Raw genomic sequence first — 27,321 nt, forward strand, 5'->3', positions numbered from 1 at the left:
ACTTGAAAGATATTGATTAAATAGAATGTGCAAAGCGATAAAACAGACACACAAGCAGCGTGTTCTGGGGCAAAAGAAGAGAGAGTAATAACACAATGAAGTCAAGCAATGTTTCACAGAAAAAGTGACATTTAGACTGGAGCTTGAAGTATGAGTAGCAATTTGAGAGTGGAATTGGGAGGAGGGCTTTCTAACCAAGAGAAAACCAAGACATGAAGAAAAACAAAACAAAACTCTCTGTGGGCATATAGCAATACATTTCTTTAGGATAGATTCTTAGCTCTTATAAATATGATTTATGATTCCAATGATGAGCTTGAGTAAACCAAAGCCTCTTAATTTGTTATCCTTCTTTGTGGTAATTGGGAAAATCTGCCTGAATCAGACTGCTGATCAGGAACAAGTCCTAACATAAGAGATTTTATAAATTAATCTACTTTATACTTGATTTTTAATTTTATTAAAATAATCAGATTACTAATCAATCCTCAAAGTAAGCACTGCTATATATATGTGTGTGTGTGTGTGTGTGTGTGTGTATTTTAACATTTAAATATATGTATTTAGGAGATAAATCTAAAATTAGATTTTAAGGCAATAATTTTAAGAATATCATAGAGATACGTTATTTAGCTATAAAATTTGCAATGCACAAAACTTTTCTATCTACAGCTTCATAAAAACACACTGAATTTCTACCCAAATATTAAGAATCTGAAAGATTTGAATTTTTAACACAATATAGCATACGTATATTTATGTGTTAAAATATCAAAATCTAGGCTCAGATTCACTTAATAACTTGTAATAACTTGATGAAGCTTCCAGTTTTAATGATGGCACAGTGTCTTGTATAGGTCTAGCACATGGTCAAATGACAATTATGAATTCTGGACAAAATATAAAAATCAAACATTTGAGGACTTGGGAGAATAATCAAAAGCAGGCAGAAATTAGAAGGATTTGAGATTTGAAAGAAGAAAATACAGTAGATGAGATCCATGTTCATATAAGGGTAACAACGAAATTTGCATATCAATACCCCTCAATTCTTAACTGATCCTTTAATTGTACATTAAATCAGGGGACTCCAAGTAGCCCAGTGGATAGCAACAGCTGGAAAGCTAAATGATCTGAGTAAAATTTTCCAGTCTACGCACCATAAAGGGAAAAGAAACGAGAGTTTATCAACCAAGTTGGAAAGGTTAGATAAACACCTGAGCTTTTTATTAATCTGTCCTAACAAGGTATAAAAGCAAGCCTCTTCCGTTTAATAGGGATTAGTCAGTAAGTTGATCACCTATTAAAACAAAATTCACAAATCTTCGGAAGAAGACAACAAAATCTTGTCTCTACACTGTATCATCCTCAAGGTCCTGTGTAAATCATAAATTACTAGACATGAGGAGAAAAATGAAGGTGTGGTCCTTATTCAAGAAACAGCAAGTCAATAAAAACAGACCCTGAGGTGTCCCAAGTATTGAAATTAGCAGACAAGGACTTGTACAGGTCTGTATATATGCCCAAGAATATGAAGGAAATAATGTTCATAAGGAGTAAACACATGGATTATTTCAGCAGAGAAATGAAAATTACAAAAAACACAATAAGTCTAAAAAGCTGAAAATAAAATATCTCAATGAAAAAATTAACTGGATATGCTTAGCAGCAGGTAAGTGATCGCAGGGAGAAAGGTAGTATACCTAATTACAGATAAATAGAATTTATCCAATCTGAAGAACAAAACAAATTTTAATTACCACAGACTCAGTAACCTATAGGACACCGTCCAGCAACCTGACCTGTATGCAGTTGGAGTCACAAAAGAGATCAGCAAAAGAGACAGCATGGTTCAAAAAAGATTTTTAAGAAATAATGGCTTAAAATTTCCAAAATGTGGTATAAAATCTCAATTTATAATTACAAGAAGCTCAGTAGCCAAGAAGGTAAGCACAAAGAAATCCACATTTAGATACACATGGTCCAATTCTGAAATTGGAAAATTTTTTCTGTAACTAAAACTGTAGGCTTTGTAAGGCACATAAGGTTTGTTTCTTCTCTTCCTCCTCCTTCTCTCCTCCACCTCTTCCACCTAGTTCTTGTTCATCTTGTTCTTCTTTTTCTTTTCCTTAATTGTTTTGTTGTTCTTTTCATTTTCGTTCCATCTTCTTTCCCTTCCTCTCCTTTTTCTACTCCCCTCCTTCTCCTCTGCCTCTTTCTTTTTTTTCTTTTAACAAGCTTTTACAAATGTAAAAAAAAAATTATTTGTTTGCAGTCCATATAGATATAGGCCATGGGCCAAATTTTATCTAGAGGTCATAGTTTGCCAATACATGTTTTGGCTGCTAAAAGGCAAATAAAAAGAGGATATCTTGAAATCAGTCAGAGAATTAAAGACACATTATATATAGAAAAAAAAAATGCAAATGATGGCTGCCTTCTCATTAGAATAAGTGAAATCCAGAAAATACTGTATCTTTATTTTTTTAATAAATTTATTTATTTTATTTTTGTCTGTGTTGGGTCTGCATTGCTGTGTGCAGGCTTTTCTCTAGTCGTGGTGAGCAGGCTTCTCATTGCAGTGGCTTCTCTTGTTGTGGAGCACGAGTTCTAGGCACGTGGGCTTCAGTAGTGTGGCATGCAGGCTCAGTAGTTGTGGCTCACGGGATTAGCAGCTCCAAGGCCTGTGGGATCTTCCTGGCCCAGGGCTCAAACCCATGTCCCCTGCATTGGCAGGCAGATTCTTAACCACTGTGCCACCAGGGAAGCCCAAGAAAATACCATATCTTTAAAGTACTGAAAGAAAAACATCTCTCTCCATGTAATGAAACTATACTTCAGTAATAAGGGTAGTATAAAGATATTTTCTGATGAAATAAACCTGAGAGAAATTGTCACCATCAATTCTTGCCCTATTTTAAAAAAAAGCTAAAGGAAGTTCTTCAGGCAGAAGGAAATTATACAAAATTAACAAATTAACAAAAGACATGCAAGATCTCTACACTGAAAACACTGATATGAATAATTAAAGAAGACAGAAATAAGTGAAGAGATATACTATATTCATTGACTGGAAGACTCAATATTGTTAAAGTGTTAGTTCTCTCCATATTTGCATTTAGATTCTATACAACAATCCCAACTTATATTTCTGTCATTGAGAAGTTGATTCTAAAATTTGCATGGAAATGTAAAGAAACTACTATAGCCAAAGCAATCTTCAAAAGGAAGAATAAAGTTAGTGCACATATGTTTCTGAATTCTAGTTTTATTAAAGCTAAAGTTATCGGGCTTCCCTGGTGGCGCAGTGGTTGGGAGTCCGCCTGCCGATGCAGGGGACACGGGCTCGTGCCCCGGTCCGGGAGGGTCCTGCGTGCCGCGGAGCGGCTGGGCCCGTGAGCCATGGCCGCTGAGTCTGCGTGTCTGGAGCCTGTGCTCCGCAACGGGAGAGGCCACAACAGTGAGAGGCCCGCGTACTGCAAAAAAAAGAAAAGAAAACCAAAAAGCTAAAGTCATCAAGATAGTGTGCCATTAGCACAAAGATGGACAAATAAATCCATGGAACAGAACTGGGGCTCCAGATGTTGACCCAAAAGATCAACTGATTTTCAAAAACTGCCTCAAAACAATTTAAAAGAGAAAAAGAAAGTATTTTTCCAAAAATGGTGCTGCAACAACAGATGAACCACATAGATCTCAATCATTATTTCATACCCTACACAAAGATTAACTTGAGATGGGCCATAGCCCTAAAAGTTAAAATTATAACATTTCCAGAATAAAAAAGAACAATTTCTTGACTTGAAGAAATACTTCACAAGAGAAGATATAGGAATAGCTAATAAACACTTAAAATAAGAATTTAATCCATGGGATCTGCTGTAAATTCATAATAGAAGATCTGCTGTAGCACCAAGCATTGATGGGAATGACTTAGTGATTGCCTAGTACCCACTTGCCATACCTACTACACCCACATCCACTAGAATGGCTAATTCAAAAAGATAGTCAAGACCAAATAACAGAGATAATGTGGACGAACTAGAATTTACATACATTTTTGGTGAACATGTAAAACAGTATTACTAACTTGACAAAATGTTGGCAGTATCTTACAAAGTCAAACATATATCTATCCTATGAAACAAGTACTCTACTCCTAGATATTTACACAAGGTTAATAACACATGACCACAAAAAGACTCACATAAAACTGTTTTATAGGAGCTAACCAAAAACTGGAAATGACCCAAATATCCACCAACAGGAGAATGGATTAAAAATTAAGATATGTTCATGCAAAGGACTACTCCTTAGCAATTTTTTTTTAAAAGAAATAACTACTGATGTGTACAACATGAATAAATCTTAACATGTTAAATTGAGTGAAAGGAAGACCAACAATTTTATGTACTTTATGATTTCTTTTTTAGGAAATTCACTAAGAGGCAAAACTAATTTATGCTCTAAAAATCAGAACAGAGTTTGCCTGGGGGTGGTGATTGACTGGAATGAGGCACAATGGGACTTTCTGGAGAGATGGAAATATTTTATATCACATCCTGAAAGATTTATACAGTTTCTACTATGAAATATTTCTAGTCACCTTTGAGAATTTGAAGTCCAATTATTTAGAGAAGCTATCAAAATTATTTTTCCCTATAATACATCTCTGTCTGAAAAAGCCAAAATAACACTTAATGAAAGAAAAAGCATACTTTACCCCTTTGGGTCTGAAGAAACCATCAATGCATGTCTCACAATTTATGCCAGCAGTGTTTCCAGTACAATTAATGCACACACCCCCTCCAATGTACTTTCCATGTATATTTAAACTCAGATTTCTTCTGGCAACATTTTCATCATAATAGCATTCTTCAGCTTTCCCATGACAATTGCAGGCTACATTAGGGAAAAATAAATTTATAGACATTAATTTCAGATATACTTAAAAATAATATTTTGTTACATAAGAGATTTTTATACCATATGGAAAATTATATTACATTATATATGTATATATATAATCAATACAAAGGTATCTAGAAAGTACTTGGATTTATTAGACATGTTAATAAATTTGCATGTTTTAATGGAACTTGAAATAGTTAAAACATAAATTAAGCTGAAGCATATGAAATTGCCAATATTTGACTGATTTTATCTTATAAAACTGATATTTCATATAATTCACCCTACAATTTCCTATTACGACAAACAAATTACTGAAGTATGGTACTGAATGATTAACATCCATGTAATCTGTAATGAATAATTATTATATGTGAACCTCTGTGTTAGATACTACGGGTAAAAAGGATGCTTAGTATATACACTTGACCCTTGAATAATGCAGGAGTTAAGGGCACCAATCCTCTGCACAATGGAAAATTAGAGTATAACTTTGCAGCCAGCCCTCCCTGTCCTTGGTTTCTCATCCCCCAATTCAACCAACCACGGATTGTGTAGTACTATAGCACTGTTGTCTGCATTTAGTGAAAGAAATCCACCTATAAGTGGACCCTTGCAGGTCAAATCCATGTTGTTCAAGAGTCAAATGTTATTCCTTTCTTTTACTACTAATCATAACTAAAACCTAGGGATTTTTTTATATGCCACATTCTGTTCTAAATGTTTTATATTTATTACCACTGATTTTAATTCTCAAATAGTTTTGTGACTTACAGACCCTATTAACCTCTTTTCATATATTAGGAATCTCAAGCAAAGAGAAGTGAAGTAACTAGTAAAAGTTCACCAAGTCAGTATTGTAAGCCAAACTCTGAAGTCGGGCTCCAGAGTTTGCAGGGCTAACCACTACCACAATCCCTTCAAGTTATCTGATAAGAAAAAGCTGTACGATAAGTGCCAAGGTATCAGGACAAGATGAGAGCTGGTTTGCTCAGTGGTGAGGTCACGCTATTTTGTGCCAGTCTTGGATTTGGGTGTCCTCTTCACTCCTTAGTAGTCCTGTGAGGTAGGGAACTTCATTTCACTAAGGCTCAGTTTCCATATAAAACATGAAGTGGTCAGTAGTAATTACTAGGTAGGGATATTTAAAATGCACGTAAAATCATTAGCATAATGCATTATAAATAAGTTCCCAAATGATTTTCCCTGTTCCACTTCCCCTCATCTTCATCCTCTGTGTTTTCGTAACCCCCTTCTCTTCTTCTCCTTTTCTTTTTCATATCACATTACAGGCGTTCAGAGGAATGATAAATTACTTCCCCAGGAAGAACTGGGTAAGGCTTTGAAAAATGGGTAGAATTTATTTTAGGATGGCAACTAGGCAAAAAATATACTATGCAATGTCTTTCCTCATATGTTGAGTTTCTTAGGTGTCCTTGCATTGATTTCCACATCTATACGTGTGTGCGTATGTGTGCATGTGTATGCACGTGCACGGGCCTGTGTGCGGCACACAGCTCTTTAATTCCACAAAAGGGGACATTTATATACTGTTCTGAACTATCTTTTTACTAACAGTAAATAGCATGGCTCCTTCTCTATTGGTATTATGTTTTCCCTAAGGCTACACTGGGTACTTCTTGATTAATTAGATGCCTAATAGTGGGCAGTTACATTGTTTCCAGATTTCTCCTTTATAACACTGAGTACCTACCAGGAGGGCAATGGAGGTCGGGGTTAGGAGTGGGGGTCTGGTGTTAGACGGCTCCCCATTTGCCAGCTGAGTGACTTTGAGGAGACAGTTCAAGTCTTAGCGTCATTTTGGTACTTAACTCTTAGGTTGTGGTGAGAATGCAGATCATCTAGCAGAACGCCTGAGACAGTAAATACTCAGCCCTGTAAATGTCAGTAGCAGTGGTATTAGCAATTGGGTACTAAAGACAAGGATCATAAAACGTCCTGTACAGCTATCCAAGTCCATCTACAGATTAAATTCCTGCAAGTGCAATTTCTAGTCAAGGGGCATGGGAAATTTTAATTTTAATTAATTTGAAAAAATTCCCTCTGCAAATGCTATGTCAGATTACTCTCTCTCTGATAGACAGGATAAAACTCTTTCCCCACAGCCTCACCAAAACTGTGTATTACAAACATTTTCCATTCGGTTTGCATTCAAACATAGGTTGAGTGAATGAATGAACACTTTGGTAAGTTTTAAAAAAAGTACTATTATTGTTTTAATGGATACTTCCTTAATTATAAATAAGTGTGATCATTTCTTTATATGGTTATATCATATTTTTTTCCTGAGCAATGTCTGTTTTGATCTTTGCTCATTTTTAACAGGTTGTTTTGAATTTTTTTCTTATTGCTATGGAAGATCTCTTCATATAGTAAGGATATTATCTCCTTTTCTTGTTTGTTGCAAATCTCTTCTTCACCTTGTTGGCTTTTGATTTAAGATATAGTACTCTTGCTATATTAGTGGAGAGTTTTCAAAATGTATTCTAGGGGACATGTAGTCACAAATATAAATCACTAGGCATCATAAGCAATTTTATATCTTTAGGACAATGCACAAGAATTCTCAAAAATCTTGTAAAACTATATTGCAAGAAATAGTCAAGATTTCTGCCACAAGTACAACTAGAGGGAAATACAGAGGAATACAAATTTATTCTCACATTATTTAGAACTAGTATTGCTGACTGTACTTATAACCATGAGCTAATGCAGGTAAAGACTGATGCCTGAGGAGCAGTCCTTTCCACACTCCATGTATGAGGGCCCTTTCCTACAGCCTTGGCTGCTGTTTAAAGGTCCTGGGCCTGCACAGCTTTCATCTATAGCCTTAGAGGAGATGGATAATATCTACTCACAAAGAGCCATTTTTCACTCTGTCATCAGCAGTTTGTTATTTCACAGAATGTCCAAGACACATGATAGAAACTGTCTGTTAGTACAGGCTTAGCAATGGAATACATATCCTTTGCACTTTAGAGATATAACCTGCCTCAAATAAGCTAGATTGATAAAAGTCGAAATTAAATTCAAATGAATTAGAAGGCAGTTATTCATTTTATAGAGGGATTTTTCACATTGCAGGATTTTTCTAAATATTAAGAGGTGAATGGAACACAATTCAACTTGGAAAATAAAATTTTCATATAAGCTTTTACGAATGTGTACATTGCCAAAAGCACAATATTTATACAAGGTTTTATGGTTAAGACCCCTATCTTTAATTTGTGGATTTCAAAAAAAGAAATTATTTTCTCAGTTTGGAAATACAACCTCCCATCTCTTCCACAAAGAAAGATAAAATTGTTTTATAATAACACTATTTTATAAAAATGTATATAGCAGCAAGTGGAAATTTCCTTCTGTGTTGCTTTGTCCATCCCTGTTGCTAATAAGTCTGATCCATCCTTTCTGTTTCCTTGTTTAAACACATACACACAAGTGGAGAGCGGTAAAGGATTCTGCAGAGCCACTTAACGTTACATCATGATAACTTTGTGATAGAATGTTAGAGACAACAGGAAGAATCCCTACCCTCAAATGCTCAAAAGTTCCACGTGTGACTGTTGATATTCTACAAGCAGAAGAGAAATTAATTAAATTTAAGGAAGTTTGAGAAGAGATATTCATGGTGTCATTTAACTTAAATTCAGTCTTAGGAATGAATGTCTGCTCTTGTCGGGACAAGCTGTGGAGATCCTGAGGGATTGTCAGGAATGGGGTTGGGGGCAGATGATAAAAAACAAGGGCTGGGCATCTGCTACGCCCCCCCGCCTTACAACACTGGGTAGTGGTGGCCCGTTCCCTCAGATACATCTCAGTAACAATGAGTGATTTCTAAACCAAAATATCTTCACAAGCACTCAGACACAACTCAAAAGGCAAAAGAGATATGTGCAGAAAATGAAGGGACTCAAGACATTGATAGGATAGGCAGAATCTTAAACTGAAAAGAAAATGTATTTTATGTTTGGGGAGTATTTTATGATTAAAGTCTGCTACAATTCAATAATTTTAAGGACGTATCTTGTCTGACACATGATACATGATAAATATTTTTATTCAATAAATACATAAGGTTGGTATTGGTTTAAAATGGCTACCAAGCCTGTTTTGGTGACCACATACACCTACTGAACTGAAAAAATGTAATTAGGACTGATTCACTAAAATATTAATATTTGAATTCAATAGAATTGGGCTTTCTGGCTAGTTCGAATTTACAGTTCAGCAGAAGTCTTTGTTTTTAGGTCTCGTCTTGGCCTGAACAGATCTCCAGAACAGAAGTTTCTCTAGCTTCCCTGTCACTGTGTTGGGACAGTTGGCCATATTAGGCTACAAAGTCATCTGCTACCTTTCTTTCCCTTCAGGGAAAACTTCAAAAGTGATAATATTAAAGTATAAATGAGTATTTGTTGGCAAATGTTTGCATAGCCAGTTGTTTTATGGTTTTTCATTACCGGCTTTTTCTTGGTTGTCACTGTCCAATAATTACTATAGCATAGTTTATGCTAATGATTATCACTGATACCATTTCTAATAGTAGCATTTTATACCGTTATTAATGTGAAACCACACATTTAAAATATTAATGCCTATTATTAAAATAAATATTCTTTCTCCACAAATTTGACTTCTTGCCTTCTCTCTGTTACATTTTACTCTCCTATTCTTCCCAGCTACTGCCCCCAAACACTACCCTTTAATAAGTATAACTAATGAATCAGAGTCCTTTCTTTCCCAGATAATAAACTGACTCTAACCTGTAGGGTCTGATCTCTTCCCTCTGGTTTTTCTCCATTTATTAGATGATGGGTACTCAAAAGCTATTTACTATTTACCTGAGCTATTTAGGGGAGGAACTACAAAGGGAACAGGCAGAAGGATATGGAACTATACTGGTTTCAGAACCATTTTATAAACATACAGGATTAGAAGGTTAATCTCTATACCCTGTAGGTTTTATTGAATGTTTATTTACACTTGTATATATATATTATGCTGTAAGCTTCAGATTCACCCCTGATGACTGTAAGTGTATACTATGCTTTTATCTATTCTCATTATTCTCACACAGTGGTAAATTCGTGGGTGTTTTGTAAATATTTGTCAAATTAAAAAAAAAAACTTGAAAACTCTAAAACAGGAGGGTAAAAGAGCTTACCAGCTACTGTCTTGGATAAATTATATGAACTGGAAATATGCGCTCACCTGAAATCAGCACATGTTTATATCACCTGTGTCCCAGGGAAGGAAGGATTACCCATGGTGCTGGCTTGTCAGAACATACCTTCACATTCAGTTTTGGTCAGAAAAGTGCCTGCTCTCCACGGTTTCTGATGAAATCCAGGACAGCACTGATCACAGCTATCACCACACGTGTTATGCTCACATTCACAGCGGGATTTCTAGTCAAAAAATGGGGGAAAAGCATACTTTCAGCATTCTTTGGAACCATAAATGAGGGGCTTCCCCTGAAAGGCAGAATGAAGAGAAAAGGAAACATCAAGACTAAGTACCAAAATCTAAAACTCCCGTCAGTCTGGGAAGGAAGAGGTGCCAGCCTTGGGAGTGGGCATATTTGATCAACACCAGCTTAGGGAGGGAGATCCAGGCTGGCTCTGGAATCACTGGGCTCAGACATAGAAGAGAGAAGAGGACCAGCTGGAAGTAGTCTAGAAGACTAGAATCCCTTCTCTGATTCCTGAGATCCACAGGTCTTCTGGGTGGGATGTATCCATTTTAAGGATTCCCTCAAAGTACAATTAACATTTGGTGTAGGAAGAGGGGAAAGAGTAGATTCCTAGGCATGGAGGGGCATGGATAGAATAGAAATCTAATACCCCAAGCCTGAATCTCCTGTCTGTGTGTGTTTTGAGTACAGTCTTATTTCATCACATGGAACTGGCCCTCCAAAGCTGCCACCTGATCTCTCAAAGCTTGGGAAATACTGCTCATCAATACCCCTGATAGACAGTGCCCACACTCTGAAGAAAGCAGGACCACAACCTTGCCCAGAAAAATATGCCAGGGGTTTGAATCTTCCCGAGGAGGTAATACTATGATGCATTAGTCAGAAAACTAATACTATTTGAGAAATACCATTTGCATTACAGTTTTAGTAGGAAAAGGAATCTTTACATATGTAGCTACATTCACTGATCTTACTATTGAACACATTTCTTCCATACACTATAAAGTGGATGATTTTCTATTTCACCAGTTTATATATGACTGAGAAAAACAGATGCTCATTCATCTTCTTTTTTAGGTTATGTTCATTTAGTCCATTGTCATTAATGAAAAACTCAACCCAAAACCATTCCAGCATTTTCTGACCTGGCGGTTTCAAGCTCTCTTGAATACTCTCTTCCTTCCTGCCCCTGTCCTACCTCAGCCTCCGGTTCCATGATCATTTAGATTTATTTCCATGTACATTTTTCATTTGTTTGCATTAATTTTTTTGATGAAAATTCTTAAAAGAAAGGGTCAGGTTGATTGATGACAGGAGTTCTTTAAAGCTAAATCATACAGCTGGCTGTCATAGCTAGAAAGGTTTCAAAATATATAGGCCAGTTTGGAGCCTTTTTGGAAGGAAACTAATTTGTTTTCTGATACTGTGATGGCTGCCTTCAAAGTCTATCATCCTACCTGCCAGCTCTATTTCACCCTGGCACGGTTTTCTGTTAAGTGGGGGCCTGACACCCATTCACAGCATCCCTGTCAGCAACGCTTCTCATGAAGCATTTTACAGTTCAGAGCTTCATTTTACCAAAGCATCCTATAAATATACATACATTTGTCACTGGATCAAGTAGACAAGCCCTGGCATGACCATAGCAGATGCACATCCCTCCAACTGAAATATCCTTGACCGAGTAGTAATACTGCAAAAAAGCAATCCAGAGAGAAATCCTATTAAGACTACTGCAAGGTGAAAGCAACAAAAGGGAACATTCAGTTAAAAACTTGGCTTTCTGCTTGTATCCTTAGTTTGAAGCACTAGAGAACAACAGAAGGTTCACAAAAGTATCCAGTAACTCCTCACATTGAAATCATAGCCCAGGGACAGAATGCCTCTAATTTATGTTAGGTGGGCATTTTAGAAATTTCTTTCTTACAGACAGTACAAAGGACTGCACAGTACAAATACTCCATGCTGGAGTATTTATTATTGAGAGCAAATTGTTATGGGGCGGGGGAGCAAGGGCACTAATTCTTCATAAAAGTTGAAAGAAAGAAAACCTTTTTTATTATCATTATAGGAACATCAGTGTTCGTGAATCATACGCAGACTGTTTTACTCGATGGATTTGAAAAGAATCAACAAATTTAGGGAAATAGTGCTCATAACAACACATTTCTTAACCATATCAAGAAGAAAATGAAAATTAATTATAAGATTGATTTAACATAATGTGAGAAGTAAACTAGATGTGCAGAATACTTTTTTTTCATTATTATGTTAAAATATCCATGCAATTACTTTCCTATCTGAGTTAACAGGACTGTTTCTAATTATTTTCATCTACTCAGTTATTTTTAAAAGATCATTTGTAATTACAGAACAGGACTATGTAAAAATTTTACTTAATTTGTATATAGCATTTTATAGTTGTGAGAGTACTTCATATTACCTTATGGAATCCAAATAACCATCTTATGGTAGACAGTTCTATTATTCCAATTATTTACACTAAAAAAACCCCCCACACATTTAGTGAGAATAAGTAGGTGGACACAAAGTTCCCTGAATACAAATTCCCTTTTCCAATTTATTTTTTTTATTTTTTTATTTTTTTATGCGGTATGCGGGCCTCTCACTGTTGTGGCCTCTCCCATTGCGGAGCACAGGCTCCGGACGCACAGGCTCAGCGGCCATGGCTCACGGGCCCAGCCGCTCCGCAGCATGTGGGATCTTCCCGGACCGGGGCACGAACCCGTGTCCCCTGCATTGGCAGGCGGACTCTCAACCACTGCGCCACCCGGGAAGCCCTCCAATTTATTTCTTTTCTTTACTTCTTTTTAAAATTCTTTTTGTTTGTTTTTGCTATTTATGTATAGTATCTTTTATAATATTTTTGTTACTTTATCTTACTTGATATACTTAGACCTCACACTATTGTAACTTGCAAGGGAGTTTAGGTGTAGTTTAGACATAAAAAAGTCTGCTTTTCACTAACTTCATCACCTTATAATACAGATACAAACAGGGATAGTTGCTCAGAAAGCTGAGACAGTAGTTTTGTAGGTGTTTTTAAAATTGGGAAATTTGCTTTAAATATAAATGTGCAATGCTTCATTTCTGTGTCATGAAGAGGAGCTAAAATTCAATATCCTATTTTTATATATTTAAATTTATATGTAGTGTTTACAGAACTTGAGTACTTTCAAAAAACATATTTATATGTTGAATTTTACTGCACTATTTTAAAGGCTCATGTACAATGAAGTTATAAATAATAGATGTGCACCCTAACCCCTCTCTGCTTTCTGCAAAAGATGATAAAAGGAACACATTTATTTCCATTGATTTTTTTCTTTGATAGATATACTGTCAGGAAAGATTAAATTTCACTTCAAAATTATTCAGTCTTCCTTGGTGTGTATTTTTAAGTCATGCCAAAATTATAATTAAACATCTTTTTTTTAACAAGTGAAGAATCTAAACATTGGTGAAAAATAATGATTACTTTTGCATAAAACAATTTACAATATACTGAAATATAAGACAAGGTAAAATTATTTCAGGTTTGGAAATAAGGGCACTAAAACATCCAACACGTGTTGCATGGGGACAATAAAACTTTAAAAGTTATTTTGCAATGATGGAGAGGTTAGGTGTGAGTAAGTTAAGTAATGAGAAGAGAAAATATGCGAGGGGTACTCAGGAATTGTGAAAAGTACCACCCTTCAGTATTCAGCCAGCCGGTTCAGCAATTTGGTAATTCGTGGCAACCGTCTAACCTTAGTAGGCTCATTCTAGAACGATGCTTTTTCTCACAATCTCAGTTTCTCCCTACAATCCTCTTTTCTCCTCTGCTGTTAGCATATATTTGTTCTATGGATTTACTGCTGAATTGACTCTCTTGGTAATAGTGTCTTGGCTGTGTAGCAGCATATAAAGGAGATGAGTAAACCAGTGAATACGGTGAGGCGTGGATAAGAGAAAGAACAGTTATCACTCATAGCAACTTGGGTTGATCGTCTATGTCATAATCTCTCAAATTCCTGTTTAACACTGGAAAACAACACTTGGTAGCTCCTACTTTCAATGATCTGTTGAAAGGATGCTATAACCATTTTTTCCTGATATTCAATTCATAAAGGAAAATAAAATAGTATATATGATCACTTTTTTCCTATAGCAGAGCTCTTTTGAACTAGCAGTGCCTTGTGATTCATTAATGAAGCATAAAACTAAATTATTTAATTAGACAAAATGGTCCACAGAACGGTGACATCCATATCACCTGGGAATTTATTAGAATTGCAGTTTCTCAGTTCTGCCCTAGACCTACTGAATCCGAATCTGCATTTCCACATCATCAGCTGATCTATGCACATTAAAGGTTATCAAGATGTCATGGGATGTGTGTGTGAGTGTGTGTGTACTGAGTCATGATATAAAATGTATTTCTTAGTGTGCGTTGCAACCAAAAATGTTTCAAAGCCCATTCTCTTCCTGTAGTAACCACCCCCCCGCAAAAGCCAATTATAATAGTAGTATGGATTACCCAAAGTGTCGAAAAACTAACTTAGGCCTCAAAATTAAGATAATGATCTAGGCATTACGATATCCATTGTACCAAAGAGGAAATTAAACTTTAGAAACGTTAAAAAGTTTGATAAATGTTACACATCTAATAAGTGGCAGAGCTTAGATTTAAACAAAGGAAGGTCTGTGGAATTTCAAAGTCTTTCACTGCTTCACTGAAAGATATCTTTTAAAACTATTTAACAGACAATTAAAACGATGGGTGCAATATCATTCACAAGCTCCAGAATGATTCACTGTAACTTACTCTTCGTGTGACAATGGGGTCAATTTCTCTTGGGTCTTTGTGAGCAAACATCATCAAATCGGCATTCAAGGTGCGGATCCTCTGAAATCTCAGGCGAATATAGCGGGCGGAGGTAAATTCCAGCAGTTCAGGAGACAGATCATCAGCACTTGGTCTCCCATTGATCAAAGAGATGTGAATCTATGCAAGGTGGGAAATCATTTGACAATTAAAGTTACCAAAAGTTAAATATCTGGTTTTAATTTTTCTTAGAAAAATAAAGTTAAGCTCCCTTTCTCCCAGTTAGTCAGGCAGATACAGGTTCATATTTACTTACTGGAATGCAGTGAAGTAATTGAGAAATTTTATGAATGCTTTAGTACATATACATGCAATTTATTTGCTTATATTTCAGGTGTGTTGTATATACTGCAATTACCCATATTTCTCTGTTCCAAGGCAGTGCATCTACTTGACTTTCCTAGGATTTCTATAAATTCTTGTCAGTCATTCTTTTTCTGAGAATTATTGTGCCCTAACATTATTTAAGACTGTAGTATATAGTGGGAAACCAGAAAACTTGGTATAATAAAGTTACAAAATATCAGACAAAAGCAAGAAACCATCAGGAGCTTAATTTTTTTTTATTCTGAACTTGAAAGTATCCAATTATATAGCCTTAAAATATGGAGAGCAAAAATGGACACATTACAAGAAAAACTACACAAATCCCCAAGCACAGTGAGAAATTTCAATAAGCTGGTTTTTGTTGTTGTTTGTTTTTTAGTAATTGACAGATCAAGAAGGCAAAAAATTTACCAAGGATATAACACATTCTATGAAAAATATACTCTATGAAAATATATTAAAACCTGGACAGGATGGTAATTTTTTCAGGAAAATAATTTAGCACAATTGACACCAGAAGAAATCAAATCTAACCATGTCATTTTCCATGTAAAAAGTGGAGAAAAGGTCAAGGAATTACCCTCCAAAGCTAATTTGGAGGCATGGGGCCCACATATTCTAACAGGGATTTCATGAGAGCAGAGAATTCTAATGGGGAATAAACCATTTGATAAAATAAGAAGTACTTCTATCACAGATAAAGGAATTATTTTTGTAATGCCTAAAGAACTCCTATAAATCAAGAAGAAAAAATACCAACAACACAAAAACAGACAGAAGATATAAGAGGACTATTCAAAGAAAGGGAAATATAAATGGCTATTAAACTTTTGATAAGATAGTGAACCTCACTCATAACAGAACCGTTAATTAAAACCACTCTAAAAACCTTTTCCAGTTTTTCAGGTTGTCAGAATCCTAAAATATTGATAATACTCCCGGATGGCAAGACTAAAGAGGTACAGCAATCCTCACATACTTACAGGTGTGAGTGTAAAATGGCACAGGCCCTTATGAAGGTGAATTTAGCAATAACTGTCAAAATTACAAATGCACAGAATATTTTACTTAGAAATTCCACTTCTGGGGAATCACCCTACAGATATATATATAGATAGATATATACATATATATCTATATATATATATCACTAATTAACATGAAATTAATGAAATGTACAACTATATTGAATTCCCACCACATTTTTTGGTAATAGCAGAAGACTGGAAACAATCTAATATCCATCAATGTGAGACTGGTTAAATAAATTATACATCTACACAGTGAATTGTATGTACCTTACAAAAGAATAAGGAAACTCTCAATATAACAACAGGAAGAACTACTTTCACTTTTTTGTACTTTGTAAATGCATTATTACCTATGCAATAAATCAAATGAGATTAAAATTGTTAAAGAAACTGAAATTGAGTGGTAAGTTTTGGACTGAACACATACACACACACACACACACACACACACACACACACACACACACACCCATGTGTACGCACACACAGGAGGCTAAAAAGCAAAGGAAACCATAAGATGAAAAGCAACCCTCAGAATGGGAGAAAATATTTGCAAATGAATCAACGGACAAAGGATGAATCTCCAAAATATACAAACAGCTTATGCAGCTCAATATTAAAAAATGGGTGGAAGACCTAAATAGACATTTCTTCAAAGAAGATATACAGATTGCCACCAAACACATGAAAGGATGCTCAACATCACTAATCATTAGAGAAATGCAAATCAAAACTACAGTGAGGTATCACCTCATACCAGTCGGAATGGCCATCATCAAAAATTCTACAAACAATAAATGCTGAAGAGGGTGTGGAGAAAAGGGAACCCTCTTGCACTGTTGGTGGGAATGTAAATTGATACAGCCATTATGGAGAACAGTGTGGAGGTTCTTTAAAAAACTAAAAATAGAACTAACATGTGACCCAGCAATCCCGCTACTGGGCATATATCCTGAGAAAACCATAATTCAAAAAGAGTCATGTACTACAATGTTCATTGGAGCTCTATTTGCAGTAGCCAGGACATGGAGGCAACCTAAGTGTCCATCGACAGATAAATGGATAAAGAAGATGTGGCACATCTTTGGATGGAATATTACTCAGCCATAAAAAGAAACGAAATTGAGTTATTTGTAGTGAGATGGATGGACCTAGAGTCTGTCATACAGAGTGAAGTAAGTCAGAAAGAGAAAAACAAATACAGTATGGAACACATATATATGGAATCTGAAAAAAAAAAGGTTCTGAAAATCCTAGGGGTAGGACGGGAATAAAGATGCAGACGTAAAGAATGGACTTGAGGACATGGGGAGGGAGAAGGGTAAGCTGGGTCGAAGTGAGAGAGTGGCATGGACATATATACACAACCAAATGTAAAATAGATAGCTAGTGGGAAGCAGCCACATAGCACAGGGAGATCAGCTTGGTGCTTTGTGACCATCTCTACGGGTGGGATAGGAAGGGTGGGAGGGGATATGGGGATATATGTATATGTATAGCTGATTCACTTTGTTATAAAGCAGAAACTAACACACCATTGTAAAGCAATTATCTTCCAATAAAGATGTTAAAAATAAAATAAGAAAAAGAAGAAAGGAGTCCTGTGCTGGGCCGGGAGCTATTAAGGAACACAACAGTCTGTAAATGCACTGGGAACTGTGACTTGAGGTCACCCACTGGAATTTTCATCCACTTTTGCAAGACAATATATCATTTGTGTTAATTACACTTTTTGACGGCAGAGGCAATACGTGTCTCCATTCCTAACATTCTGCATTTAGATAATCCCTGAGAGAATTTTACAAACTGACTGCCAATAAACTACTGAGTCACTAGAGGAATAAATACAGCAAACTCTGAGATGAGAAACTAATTCTGATGCCACAAAGAATAGACTCAAAATGCTTCATGATAAAAATATGAAATTTCCCAGCTAATTGAACCTACCTTGGATACTTAGTAAAGAATAAATTCACTTAAATCAACTTTTGAGGATGATAAAATACAAGGTCTTCTAAAATAATAAATCTCCAAATATTGAATATCCTCCCCATCTGATGTAGAAAATTTTAAGAGTAAGACAGATCTTGTATATTCCACAGTTCTGGCATCTAACAGGTGAGCCAGAAATGTGTTTAAAGTCAAGTTGTCTCTATTACTTAAGAAGGTATCCATTAAACGGTAAAGGATGAATAAATAGATGTATGAAGCAATTAAAATGAATTCCCCTTACAGATTAATTTTGGCATCCAAAAATTCACCAGTGCCCTTGAATTCATGCTAAATTTCTGTCTTATCAAGCTCTTACTTGACTGCTCCTAAAAATGCTATTTGAAGGGAGAAAATCAGACCATGTCTAGAATTAAGTTTTCCAAAAATTATTAAGGTTTATTTGGCGTTAATGCTATGGTGAACTGTATTTGTGCTATACATGGAATCAGTAAGTGCCTCATTTAAACATACAGGAACTTTAAAAAATGGTGAACATGTTCTCATTTACGTTAATAAACCATATGATCGCTAAAGAAAGGCTTCAGCAAAAGAATACTTCTCCTCACAGCTTTTGTATTTTCATCAAGCGACTCCGCCAAGAGATCTTGTGAGCATAGTTAGTCCCAAGCTGTTTCTGAGACAGAAAACCAGACAGCTGTTTGGCCATGTTTTGTGCAGCTTATTTCCATCATTTTTTTTTTTCCTTTTTAAAAAAACTCTCCTTCCAAATAAATCATAATATTGGATAAGATATTTCCACTGGAACCTCGCTGTGTAATTCCAACTCCACTGGATAGTTTAGCATACTTCCTGATTTCCTGTGGGGTAACAACTGGAGGGTGTCTATCTTCAAAAAGATGAAAAGTATCATTCCTCAAGACCACCACTGTCTTGCTGAGAGGCTGTGGGAAGTCTGTGGCAGTCTAGTGTCTTCTGAAATGACTTCCATTACAGACATGTTAGTGGATACATGTTCATGCTGTCAAAGGAATTTATTCCAACTGAAAATATCAGCCTGATTAACCACCGGTTTTTTAGATTTTAAAATTACACTCTTCTTTGAAATTAACTTTCACAGATAGATAAAGAGAAAAAAAAACTCATGAGAGATCATCTCTTTTTACGACTAAATCAATATTACACTCTACTCATCCAAATAAATTATTTTTATTAGTGTAAGGGTACTATATAAATCATGTTTCCCTTGCAGATGGATAAGATTTGAGGGCCTCTATGGTATTTTTACTTTGATAATTAGAATATAATTTAAAGACGTTTTATGCAGCAAATAATCGAAATTCTAGTATGTATAATGGCCCCTTATTATTATGTTTTTCTATTTATATTACTACCTCTGCTTTAGATTACTGGAAAAGCTATATTCCTAACAGCCTCCCCAATGATAGAAGTTTACTGAGTGGATGGATGGGAGAATGAAGGCTACTTAAGGATCATTAATAAGGATAAGAAACTTTGAAATGAGTAGTGGAAGTGGATGGAGTTGACAACTTGACGAACATTTTAAAATCCCCTTTATCAATCTCTAAATGTGTCAATGAAATTGGTATAACAATTTGAAAGTAAGGTGACACCAGAGGATAGAACAATAATTTTCATATGTATAGGATGAGATCAGCTATCTATAGGTGCGGTCAAAGAACATGTATGTAAATGAGTGGTTGAGACTTGTGGAACCTCTTAAATCTAATCATGATTAATGTGATATTAATTCAGAGAGGGAGAATAAGATCACAACGATAACTTTAAAAAATGAACCTAACCACTTGTATTTTACCCAGCATGGGAAAAAAAAAAGAAAGCATACGTTTGGAGAAAGGGGGTGATCTGTATGAAGCTTAGGAAAAGGTGACAGCGCAACAATTTGCCACTGTGTTTCTAGCACAGCACGAACAAAGGCTCTGACTCTGGCTCTGGGTGGTCAACAGGAGCCTCTAAATGATCAATTTTCAGTCTCCACCACACTTGATCTATTAACAGCATTTGAAACAATTGATTACTCCATTGATTTCCAGGATACCACACTGTCTTTGTTTGCCTCCAGCTACCCATTCCCAATCTCCCTCTCTACTTACTACCTTCTCTCCTCCCTAACTTTCTAATATTGGAGTACCATGGTGCCCAGTCCTTGGCCTTGTCTTCTGTTCTATCCACACTCACTTAGCAATCCCACCAAAGCTCACAGATTTAAGTACCATCTATACTGATGCCTCCCACACTTATATCTCCAGGCTTGATCTCTCCTAAGGTCCAGATACAGAATCCAACTGCCTTCTTGATCCATTTATGCGACTGTCTAATAGGTACTTCAAACTTATATCTCAAACTGAGTTCCCTTTCTTCACCCCCAGTGTTCCCAATCTCATTAAGTAATTTTATCCTTTCTATTACCCAGGACGAACAACTTGGAGTCATGCTTGCCTGCTCTTGTTTTCCTTCTTCCTACATCCAACTTTTCTGCAAATCTTGTTGGCTTTACCTTCAAAATATATCCAGCATTCAAACACTTCTCACCACCTCTACTAAAACCATCTTGGTCCAAGAGCTTTCATCATCTTGCACCTGTGCACTGCAATAAGGATCTGAACAGGTCTTCCTGCTACAACTCTCACCTCCTTAGGGTCTATCTGCAACATAGCAGCTGTTTTTTTGTTTTTGTTTTTTAAGTTTTTAGTAAATGTTTCCATCAATTTATTCTCTGTATTCCTTATTAACAAAAATCATAACTTTAATATTAATAATTTAAAATATTATGGACCAAAGAAAGCCAACTCTCACTCATGCTGCAAGTTGGTCGGTGTTTTCTTTACTTCTGTTCGCCAGATGATCTTCAATAATTCCTGCCAAGAGACTCCTCTTCAATAGGTTACATGCAAGAGGTAAAAGCTGGCCATCAACCTTATGAAAATAGTGTAAACCATGGCAAAAGAGGTCCATTCCCATCTCAAACCCCATACCATAATCACATTCACCATTAGAAAACTATACAAAAGTCATTATTTCCTGAAGGTGAGTAAAAGCTTTTATTCCCTCCTCATAATTTGGTGCCTCAAAAACTGGCTTGCAAATTTTATCGAGGACAACATGTTTCAGGGAGCTCTCTAAATATTCCTTGAAAAATATAACTCTGGTCATGTCATGCTTTTCCTTAAGACCTCCCAATGCTTCTCTATTGCACTACCAATAAAAGCCAAAATGTTTACAATGAATTATGAGATCCTATACTATCTGCAATGTCACCGCCCCACTCCTACCCCTTAATACTGCCAAAGGAGAAAGTAATGACTTTTTGGAGCTCTTTTCCTACTTTCTCCCTCATCCACGCTGCTCCAGCCAGGCTGCCATCTTTGTTTGGGCATGTGAGATAGGATCTTACCTCAGGGCTTTTAAACTTGGGATCCCTTGCCTGGAATGTTATTCTCCCAGATATTACAATGCTTACTTTCTCATTTCTTTCAAACCTTGCTTAGATAAGGCCTTCTCAGTGAGTCCTTCCATGACTATCTAATTACAATGCGAACTTCATCCTGGCACTCACAATTTCCTCTATTTGCTTCAGTTTTCTCCACAGTACTTTCCTTCTAACATACCGTGAATATGATTTATTTGCTTTGTTGACTATTCCTCTCCACTCTCTAGAACATAAGTCCCAAGGGTTCATGGATTTTTTATCTTTTTTGTTAACTGACATAATCCCCAGAAAACAAGATAATAGCTAAAAATAACTGAGTGCTAAGTAAAAAATTTTGAATAAAGAAACATATAAATTCTAAATATTTAGCATATTCAACTAGCTTCCTACCTGTAAAGCAATTTCATAGAATAATTAATCAGATTTTTCTGTTATTATATGAGTAAATCTTTGAGTATGGTATTTCCACAGAATGAAATTCAAGTCAGTAATCCTTCATATCACTTTCTACCCAAGCATTTTGGGTTAAGTTGAATTACAGAAAATTAGGCATTAACATCTTTGGTCCACAATTTCCTTATATCTAGGTCTCCTACATTTGTTAATATTAGTTAAACATTAGTTAACTTTAAGTTTCATTTTGACAGGCTATTTTCAGCTGATAAGGACATAGAAATGTCATAAGACATTGTGTTTCACCTTAAGAACTATTCAACTTAATTTCAACCAGAGCAAAGTGGACCTTACCCATTGGTTAGTTCCTTCAATCATATTCTGACTATTTCATAATCCAACCAATAAACTGGATGTGCTATTAGTCACACAAGAGTCCATGAAAACACAATAGAGTATATTTAAATTATAGAGTATATTCCTTAAACACCATGGGCATGCAATAACTATCGATAAAGTTAATTAACAATTACAGAGTACCTTGCTTCTACAAGAAAAGTTTTTACTAAATGTATTATCATCTTTATGGATTGCCATTAGTTTTATTATATGTAGCTGAATAACTATTGAAAAATAACCTTTCTTACCTTATCAGAAAAGTTTCACTGCAGCTTTTAAAACCTTTCCAAATCAATGCAATATTTTTAAAGTCTTAAAAATATGAAAATACATGAATATATGAAAATTAATTCATGGGTAATAAAAATACACTAGATAAATAATAAAACTTACCCAATATGTCATTTATAATACAAGTTAATAAAATATTTAAACATTTCAGACTAGAGATTTCCCTATCAAGAATCTTTAGGTTTTTAATGAGAAAATGGGGTATTATAAAATGAATCTTTTTCTAGTCCATTATTTCCAGTTATATCAGGCACAGTTTATTGAAGTCCTCTTTTCCTTTTCCTTACATTTGGTTATTTCCTCCAACTAATGACTGTTGTTTTATGATTATTCTTATTAATTCAAATACTGTTCATTTGGGGCTTCCCTGGTGGCGCAGTGGTTGAGAGTCCGCCTGCCGATGCAGGGGACACGGGTTCGTGCCCCGGTCCGGGAAGATCCCACATGCCGCAGAGCGCCTGGGCCCGTGAGCCATGGCCACTGAGCCTGCGCATCCGGAGCCTGTGCTCCGCAACGGGTGAGGCCACAGCAGTGAGAGGCCCGCATACCACAAAAAAAAAAAAAATACTGTTCATTTGTACATCCAGAAAATGAAATACTCTGAGGGCTTAAAACACATGCTTACAAAGCTTTATCTCTAGACCACCTCTCCATGCTTCAATATTTCTCATTCATTCATTTAGTCATTCAGTCTCTCCTTCATTCAAAAATATTTATTGGATGCTTACTACATTCCAGGTCACTGAATCATTTTCACTTTCCCTTCTGTGTCATGATCTATCTCATCTTCGGGCCTTTGGTCAAACGTGTTTTATGTCTCCCTACTGCTCCCATTAGCACAGATATACTTTATACCTTTCAGGTCTCAGCTAAGATGTCAATTCCTTCCTTCCATGAACACTTCCATGTCCTGTCTAGGAGCTCTTCCTATGAATTCTCTGAGCTCCACTGTGATCACTGCCTATTTACTTGCTTGTATCTGCTACTAGACTGTAAGCTCAATGAGAGTAGGAACTTTGTCTTATTTACAGTATAGTCTTAGTGATTAATATAGTGAGTAGCATATAGATTCAATAATTATTTGTTGAATGAGTAAATCATTAACAGTGCCCAAATATTATAGACTGTGATAGAATTTCCAATGAATTAACTCTTTCTTCAAACATTCACAATTTTTGAATTGTGTATGTCATTTAAATTTTGACTTTGTATATATTTCACCTATATTTTTAATTGCATTTATTGGATGTACATCAAGAATTTTAGCATAAATTTTATTTGACATAATTCAATAAATCTCACTAGAGGTGTAATAATTCAAGTACCTACAAAACATTACAGGCAGATTCCTGTAGCCCCAACATTTGGATAAATCATCCAAAAATTATTTAAGTCACTAATAGAGCCATTTTTGAATATAAAAATAATGCAATATACTTGTATATCCTTAGGTGCCTCAGTATTCCTACTTAACAGAACTGGAAAGATTTTCTTTTCATGCAGAGTGTAGTGTACTGAATTATCTTGGAAGGTCCTTAATAAACATCACACTATCATCAGAAGTTTATAAGCCCAACCAAAACAACTACTATACTTCCATGGTTGATGACTACTGTGCTGCTGGAAAAGTAATATTTTAACATATAAAATGTCAAAGACTGTGAATGACATTAACTTCCTTAACTAATCTATTCCAAGAATATAAGGAAATGTCAGCTTAATGAACTATTTAATAAATATGACTGTATCACTGACACCTGTACCCTGAGCTTAGTCTTAACAGGTCTTTCAGACTCCCATATATATCTCCTTTCTGACACCTACTTGGCTCCAAATGCCCCTGAAACTTAGATTGCTTTCCTCCTGTTCTTTAGAATTACAATTCTTGAATTTATTATTCCTGGATGAAAACTTTTCCTTCCATGAAATATTTACAGAGATTCATCACTGCCAAAGTAATGGTCATTAATAAACTACAGTAGAATAAGAAAATCAGTTTTCTTCAATGGGTATCTGTCATCTTATGTTTTTATTTTTCTCCTCTCTTAGTGAAACTAGTTAAAATATTGTGCTCCAAAGGTTGTGTAGCTTCTCTCTTGGTCAAAGAAGAGAACCTCTCTCTCTCTCTCTCTCTGTCTCTAACTCTCTGTATCAGAGTTATTCAGAGTTATTTAATTTTTTGTACGAATACCAGATTTCATGTGGCAGTGCTTTTTAAATCCTATGGAATTAACATACAGAAAGGCTAAGTGGTTTGGAAAGATTAAAAATAGAAGTAAAGTCTTAGCTGTTTTAGGAGTTCCAATTTTCTCAAAGTTTCGAAATTGGTATGGTCCTTCTTTCAAAAAGCTTCTGGTGGTGTTCTTGCTTTGTACAAGTCAAAGCAATCCAGCAAAGCATTTAATTCTAAGGCCTTTGATCTTAGATTAGTTTCATCTGAAACATGTCCAGATGAGTGACATGTAATCCATCATAACTGAATAGAAGAGCCCACTGGTCATAATGTATGAAAGAAACAATGACAATTAAGTTCCTGAAAGTTTCAAAAAAAGGAAATAATTATTAAATGTAAATAGCTTTTTTCCCTCAAAAAGGACCTTGACACATGACCTCATTTTACATCTCTCTAAAAATTTATAATTATTTTCAAATAATAATTTTTAAAAGTACTCCAAGTTGTGAATTTTTCATTTATCATTTGTGTTTTTCTTCCTCCCATTAAAGTATACAATATTTGCGTGGATAAAAGAAGAGTTGTCAAAATAGGTTTTCTCAATCTCTTTTGGGAGCGTCTCATTTAAATTTTATCAAATGCAGGTGTCATTACTAAATCTTTGTGCTGTCCAGCTCAGACTATATAGGGATATAGATATCGTCTGAAATTCACAGCAAGAAAAGAATCTAAGAGGAGTTGCTCCAGAGCAGACCATGAGGGAAAAATCACCAGAAGAAAAATTCTTTCAACTCTCCTCCAACATTTGCATTGCTCCAAATTTCGTTCTGGGTGTGTCTCAACCAAAGATAGATTAAGAGAATAAATCATTAGTTACCTATTCCAACCTCATAGCTATTTCAGAAATTTCTCTGCAATATACAGGAGCTTACTCATAAAAACAATAGTGATTATGATTCTGTACTTACTGGATACCAGGCACTCTTGCATATAATCTGGGTGTACTAACTCAAATAGTATTAACTCACTTAATGCTTACAACAACCTCATGAAATTGGTGCAATTATTATCTCCTTTTTTAAGAAGAGAAAACAGACATTGATATTTTAACAAGGATGGCTAAGTTCATATAGCCAAAATGTGTTCTGATTCTAGTCTGACTTCTTTGGCTGAGTTCCTCAGCTCACCATTTCACTACCTCAAAGAATAGGGGTTTAGTAAGCATCTGTTGAATGAATAATAGCTGGTCATCTAGGCTCTATTTGAAGACTTCTAGCAACATTAAGCTCACCACTGGTGAGACAATCTTCTCCATACACGCTCTCCATTATTTATTTGCCTTACTTCCATTCCAAACCTGTCTGTGACTGACACCAGTATTTTAACTTCAATTTCTCTCTATTATCCTGCTCTTGCTCCTCTGGAATTATCTAGCTTGTTCAATTTCCCCACCTCTTGGCTTTTCTTCTTGAATCTGTGTCAGGTTTATCCCACTAGTTTTATCTGTTCTAGACTTCCTTGGGTAAACTGTTTACCATGCCCCAGGTCACCACTCAGGACCCACCCCCAGGTCAGATGGTGTTCAGGCCTCCTGCAAAGGGGCAAGAATGAAGTATATTAAAGCACAGAGGATCACTAAGGCAAGGGATAGCTGCAGACCTCATCAACATCTCCTGGGATTGATCCATATCAGTAGAGAACCTCGTGGTAAATGGAAGCAAAGCTCTACATTAATCAAAATCAGAACCAGAACCTGTCCAAAAATCGAAGGCTAAAGCACCAATCGTTCTGAAAAGAACCAACCCCTAAGGCCTTACTAACATCATAATAAATGAAATTAGTTATGACAGGTTTAGTACTTAAGCATTTTAGTAAGTGAAAACCACGCGCTGGTATGCAAAAAAATTAATTTAAACTTTATGGCAAATTCTACTTAGTAGGAAGTACTAAAATCTCAAGTTATAGAGAGAAGGGGAAAATAATGTGCTAATACCAAAAATAAATATCTGTGAAACTAACATGTTCTTCCTTGTTGTGGAGAGCTGTTAGAGACAGTTCCGAATAGAAAAAAAGCAACTGAGGGTACAATGACCTACATTAGTAGGATAGAACAATCAGTACACTTGAAAGACATTTAATAACAACACAAAGGAAAACTTAAGCAACATTTTCCTGTTTTGTTTTCAGTCCCTGTGTGGGAACACTTGTTTAAAATTAAAATAAAATCTTGGAGCAAGAGGTCTAGATACAGTGCCAGATCCTGTGTCA

At 35.7% G+C, this 27,321-nt stretch overlaps 1 protein-coding gene across 1 annotated transcript in view; it reads right to left on the bottom strand.

The window, feature by feature from the left end:
- The window catches only part of LAMA2 (laminin subunit alpha 2), a 607,678-nt gene that overhangs the window by 329,975 nt on the left and 250,382 nt on the right, over positions 1 to 27,321 (bottom strand). Inside the window, exons 5-8 of the mRNA XM_049695645.1 lie at positions 14,958 to 15,137; positions 11,730 to 11,819; positions 10,223 to 10,340; positions 4,724 to 4,902 (exon numbers count right to left, since the gene is read on the bottom strand). Of these exons, the coding sequence (XP_049551602.1) occupies positions 4,724 to 4,902; positions 10,223 to 10,340; positions 11,730 to 11,819; positions 14,958 to 15,137 (567 nt within the window). The remainder of the gene's footprint in view (positions 1 to 4,723; positions 4,903 to 10,222; positions 10,341 to 11,729; positions 11,820 to 14,957; positions 15,138 to 27,321) is intronic.

This window comes from Orcinus orca, chromosome 12, assembly GCF_937001465.1.
Source record: "Orcinus orca chromosome 12, mOrcOrc1.1, whole genome shotgun sequence".
Lineage (NCBI taxonomy): Eukaryota > Metazoa > Chordata > Mammalia > Artiodactyla > Delphinidae > Orcinus > Orcinus orca.